General features: G+C 52.2%; 1 protein-coding gene across 1 annotated transcript in view; it reads left to right on the top strand.

Moving 5' to 3' along the window:
* The first annotated feature begins 1,173 nt into the window (after window positions 1–1,173).
* Window positions 1,174–5,647, top strand: part of Mast1 (microtubule associated serine/threonine kinase 1) — a 25,591-nt gene continuing 21,117 nt past the window's right edge. The window contains exons 1-3 of the mRNA XM_021169349.2: window positions 1,174–1,326; window positions 2,724–2,812; window positions 3,213–3,288. Coding sequence (XP_021025008.1) covers window positions 1,244–1,326; window positions 2,724–2,812; window positions 3,213–3,288 — 248 coding nt within the window. The 5' untranslated portion in view covers window positions 1,174–1,243. The remainder of the gene's footprint in view (window positions 1,327–2,723; window positions 2,813–3,212; window positions 3,289–5,647) is intronic.

Raw genomic sequence — 5,647 nt, 5'->3', positions numbered from 1 at the left:
AGAAGAAGAAGAAGAAGAAGAAAGAAAGAAAGAAAGAAAGAGAGGGAGATAGAGAGAGGGAGACGGGAGGTGGGGAGAGAGAGAGAGAGAGAGAGAGACAGATAGAGAGAGAGAGAGAGAGAGAGAGAGAGAGAGAGAGAGAGAGAGAGAGAGAGAGAGAATTTTTCAGTTGAGGGTATAGCTCAGTTGGGAGAGCGCTCTGCACAAAAGCTTGCCTGCTAAACAGGGTGTGGTGGAGGGTGGAGCATGCCTGTGATGTCAGTGCAGAGAACCTGTAGGCAGAATCAGATGATCAAGGTTACCCCTCAGCTACGCAGCAAGTTCAAAGCCAGCCTGGACTTCCTGAGACCCTGTCCGGAACAAAGGACAATGTTTTACAAACACTGTCATGGCGGCTCACAGTTGTGATCCGAACACTTGGAATGTGAGGCAGCACTCTCTCAGTTGGAGGGCAGCATGTGTGACGTAATGAGCTCCAAGACATCCTGAGATATATGAGATTCTGTCTTGTCAAAAAGCCAAGTAAGTAGGGCGGTGGTGGCGCACGCCTTTAATCCCAGCACTTGGGAGGCAGAGGCAGGCGGATTTCTGATTTCAAGGCCAGCCTGGTCTACAAAGTGAGTTCCAGAATGGCCAGAGCTAGACAGAGAAACCCTGCCTCGAAAAACCAAAAAAAAAAAAAAAAAAAAAAAAAAAAAAAAAAAAAAAAAAAAAAAAAAGCCAAGTAAAACTTTATTTGCATGAACTTGTTTTTAGATGCCCAGTTGGGTCTATTTCTTGTGTAATTGAGCCTGTTTTGGTTACTGGGAATCGGGAGAGGAATCAGGAAGGCAAGGGTGACATGGTGATACTGATGAAGCACTCGTTGCTCAGGTGAACGGAGAGGCATCGTGGGCAGTGGCCACTGTCCACGCTGACCTTCATCTTTTTTACCCCCTTTTCTTCCAGAAGGATTTACCCCTGCCCCGGAAAAGCAGCAGGTGAGCCTTGGGGGAGAGATGCGTTGGGATGAGGCCCCCAGGTAGGGCATCAGGCGTGCACACGGGCGGGGCCTCGCGCGGCGACTCCCCGCAGCGCCCCCTCGCGACTGGCTGCAGCAACAGGGCCCTCCCCTCCCCCGCCTTCCCCTGGCCGCTGCTGCGGCTCCAGCCTCCGCCCAGCACACTCGCTCCCCGCGCTGCCGCTGCCGCTGCCGCTGCCGCTGCTGCTGCCGCACCTGCCACCATGTCGCCGCCGCCGGGTCATGTCTGACTCTCTCTGGACCGCGCTTTCCAATTTCTCGATGCCCTCCTTCCCCGGCGGCAGCATGTTTCGTCGCACCAAGAGGTAGACCCCCAACCCCTAGACCCTGTTCGGGACCTCCGGGTGAAGCCACCCTGCCGGCTGCTGCGGCAGGGCGGGGCCGGGATGCTGCTAGCTGTCCAGCTGCGCCAGAGGTGTCCGCGCTGTGCCCTCCCGCAGGGGATGGGGTTAAACGCGGACGGTGCGGGGCGTGCTGCGTGGGGGGGGGGGAGACTGAAAAGGCCTGAGATGGGGAAAGGGGTCGTGCCTGCGGGGGGTTGCATCGCCTTTGTTTGCAGACGCTGTGGGCTCAGGCAGCCCGTTGGGGGTAGGGGAATGCGGGGAGGGGGGCCTTGGCACCCTCAGAACAATAGCCGCAGCTTGGTTCCCCCCCGCCCCCATCTGCGTGCTCTTGGACAAGCTAATATGCTCAGTCACTGCGGCTGAGAGCGAGGGGGCTAGAGCGAGTGGGGGCTCTTCTTACCCAGCTGCTAGGCAGAGGAAAAGGGGGGGGTCTTTATCACGGCAAGAAGCCTCCCAACTCGAACACATCCTCACACTGAAAATAGTGACACAGCGTCACACAAAACATGACCACACACATACAACCCTAGTGACTCCCATACACTGGGAGGCACCACATATACTCAGCCACAGGTCAAAGCCATGCACAAATAGGGTCACCTCCCGTGTCACACACAGACACACACATCGTGCTCTCCTAGTAAAATGTCACACGCATGACTACCCACCAAAACAACGTTCCTATCCAAGATACATAGATCCAATTTCAGAATGACACAACCATACGCCTAACAACATCACAGCATCTGTGTCACATTGACACCAAGATAAACAGACATAGGGACTCCTGCAAAAGCAGGGACACACAATCACATAGCAGATACCCGTGTGGTACATGGCTGCATGCTTGGATGCGCCCGTTGTCACAGGGTGTTAAATCCACACACAGTAGATGTTGAACACACATAGCCAGCATCTCTCGTGCTGATAACCCCAACTGACATCGGCACATCTGCAGCTTTCTGCCTTCATGCACCATGCTGGAGTTACACAGTCATGAACAAGCTGTGTTTCCCACTGCATCACCCACCCAGAAGAATGTACCATCACACAGAGAACATACATGACACACTATGTCATTCAGTGTAGATCTCATACAGTGGATGCCGCATGTGAATGCTATGGGCAGACTCAAGGACACAGACATTCAGGGTCACCAGTGGTATCACCGTTGACTATCAGGCCATAGCTGACACAAACCTCACAGAGCTGCACACGAGTCACACTCTACCCTCGATGTAGCACATACTGGCTGCTGCTTGGAAGAGAAATGAGGACCTGAAATGGAAGAGTGGCCGCGTAGGCTCACACTCAAAGCTCTGGGGTCTCTGTTGACACCCGCTCTCCTTCCCTGGCAGTTGCCGTACCAGCAACCGGAAAAGCCTCATCCTGACAAGCACTTCTCCGACTCTACCGCGACCCCACTCCCCGCTGCCGGGCCACTTAGGTGAGATAAGGATGCAGCTGGGGTCAGTGTGGATGTAGACCATGGGAGGCGGGGCCACGGCAGGGGCGTGGCCATTTCTGTATGGGCATGGCCACTCTGGATTGATGGTGGGGGTGCACTCAGTTTAGAGGATGCTGGATTGAACAAGGGTAGAGGCAGAAAGGAGGAACCATAGCTGAAAGTCAGAGCCCTCTTAGAGGAGGCCAAAGGAGCACCAAGGTGAGTTCAGTAACTCGAGATCTTTCTCAAAAAAAAAAAAAAAAAAAGTTTAGAGAGGCAGGGCCACTGCAAAAGGGGCATAGCCTACTCTACATGCCCGGGCCTACATTAGAAGGGTGAGCTGTCCCTGGCAACCTATTTTGGTGATCAGAAGATCTTAAATGCCTCCATTCTCCTGCAGGTAGCAGTCCCTTGGACAGCCCCCGCAACTTCTCTCCCAACACTCCCGCCCACTTCTCGTTTGCTTCTTCCCGAAGGTGAGTCCCTCCCCTGAGGGCCTCAGAACTCGGTGCGATTCTCCCCATCCACCGTCTGGGCCACCATCTGTTCTTGTCCTAATTGCACCCGAGTAGCCTCTGGGGACCAGTGGAAAGGCCTCAATGTCCTAGCTCGAAAAGCTACTAGAATTCAAGGTGGAGCCTATAAAAAGGTGGAGCCAATCACTGGTGTAGAATGGAGAGGAGCTGTAAGTGGAGGGAAACTGCTTCTGCTCTGGGGCCCCAGGGTCGGCCTCCTCCTAGCCTGGTGCGCTTGGCCGAGCGTTTCCATAGCAACAGAACAGGGCTGTCAAGATGAGGTGCGCAAGCGCACACTGCACCGAGCCCATCAAGGGCCTCAGTCCCTCCATATGGGGAAGGTGGCTAGGACATTTTTCTCAACCTTTCCAATGGCAAGATATTGCGTTTGCCCCCAAGGTGTTTGGTGGGTTTAAATGAATCTTCTTGGGGAACATAATGAAAAGTGGAGAGGGGCAGAGAGTCCCTGCTTTCTGTGGAGAAACTTTAAAAGACTCATTGAGATCTTTGGAGCGTGAGAATTGATGGTGCTTTTTCTTAACTGTATTCATGGCTAAGGAACGGCTAGGAACTAGACATGTGGGGTGAAGGATACCTCGTTTCTGTCCTTAGCATGGTGAGGGGAGGGTGAGGCAGTAAAAAAGAGGTCAGGGGTCATTGCAAGTATTGATGAAGGCTGTAGGAGGCGATTGGGAATAGCTTCCTGGAGGGGGAGGGGAAGTCCTTCCAACAGTAGTAGAACTTAGCTGAAGGAAGTGTGGAGCCAAGAGTGACTCCGCATTTGTCCTGTGTAGAAAGAGGCCAGAGCGCACCCTATCAGGTGCTGTGTCTACAAGACCGGCCATCTGAATGCCAGTGTGGGCGTGTTCAAGTGTAGTGACAGGCACGTGCATTGGGGGGGGGTGAATCTGTATGTACTGTGGGTTTGTAAGTTAAAGGCAGACACCCCCACTTCTGCATCTCTGAGGCACGTGCAGCCTGTGTGGGAGTGCGGATGCGTGTGTGTGTGTGTGTGTGTGTGTGTGTACGTGTGCATGTGCATGAGCTTGTGCCTGAGAGCATTAATGAATGGGTGTCAGTGTGACTGGCTGAGTTTGTGGTCCTGTGTGAGTGAGAATGTATGTGAGTGTGTGTTGTCTGTGACATAATAATGTGTGTGAGGGAGTTCTGGCCTGTGTGCATCAATGGGTGTGGGCATCAGCATGACTGGATGAGTGTGTAGCTGTGTGGGAGTTTGACTGTCTGACAATGAATGAGAGTCTCGGATGTGTAGCTGCATGAAGATGAAAACACAGGGTGGGCGTGTGAGTCAGTGTGCGGCTGTCTGTGTGTCTGTCAGACTGTCTGTGTGTCTGTCAGACTGTCTGTGTGTCAGTGTGGGTCTTGCTCTCATGTGTATTTTTGTGAGTCGGTGCGGGTCTGCTTGGCATGTGGTTATGCATTGGTGTGCGTGAGAGCACAATGTTCCAGTTCACGTGCTGAGGCTATGGACACACAACTGCCTTAGTGAAGAATCATGAGTGTGGGACCAAGAAGTGGAACTTTCTTTCTTTCTTTCTTTCTTTCTTTCTTTTTTTCTTTCTTTCTTTCTTTCTTTCTTTCTTTTTCTTTCTTTTCCAAGACAGGGTTTCTCTGTGTAGCCCTGGCTGTCCTGGAATTCACTCAGTAGTCCAGGCTGGCCTTAAGAGAGTTAGAAACTGCCGGGCAGTGGTGGTGCACACCTTTAATCCCAGCACTTGGGAGGCAGAGGCAGACGGATTTCTGAGTTCAAGGCCAGCCTGGTCTACAGAGTGAGTTTTAGGACAGCCAGGGCTATACAGAGAAACCCTGTCTCGAAAAAACCACCACCACCACCAACAACAACAAAAAAGAGTTAGAAACTTTAAAAGATTTTTACATTTAATTGTATTTTATATGTCCGGAGTGGTTTGTTTGTATATGTGTGCACCACTTAAGTGCCTGATGCCCTTTGAGGTCAGAAGAGGCCATCAGATCTCCTGGAACTGGTGTTATAAATGGTCATAAGCCATCATGTGGGTGTTGGGAACTGAACGAGGTTCTTCTGCACGAGCAACAAGCACTCTTAACCACTGGCCTACCCGCCTGTCCAGCTATCCTGTTGGTCTGTCCAGCCCCAACAGACTGAACTTCCCTATGTGTTTTATGTCGTGTGGGACATGGTCTCGTGTAGCTCAGGGTGGCCTACAACTTGCTGTGTAACCAAGGAGAAGTTTGAACTATTCTACTACTAAGATGTTCCCCCTCCCCCTCCCCCTGTCCTTTTCCCCCTCCCCTTTCCTCCTCTTTTTTTTTTTTTTTT

The sequence above is a fragment of the Mus caroli genome, chromosome 8 (genome assembly GCF_900094665.2).
Source record: "Mus caroli chromosome 8, CAROLI_EIJ_v1.1, whole genome shotgun sequence".
Classification (NCBI taxonomy): domain Eukaryota; kingdom Metazoa; phylum Chordata; class Mammalia; order Rodentia; family Muridae; genus Mus; species Mus caroli.
The sequence above is the reverse complement of the archived record's forward strand: the minus strand, read 5'-3'. Positions and strand labels throughout refer to the sequence as shown.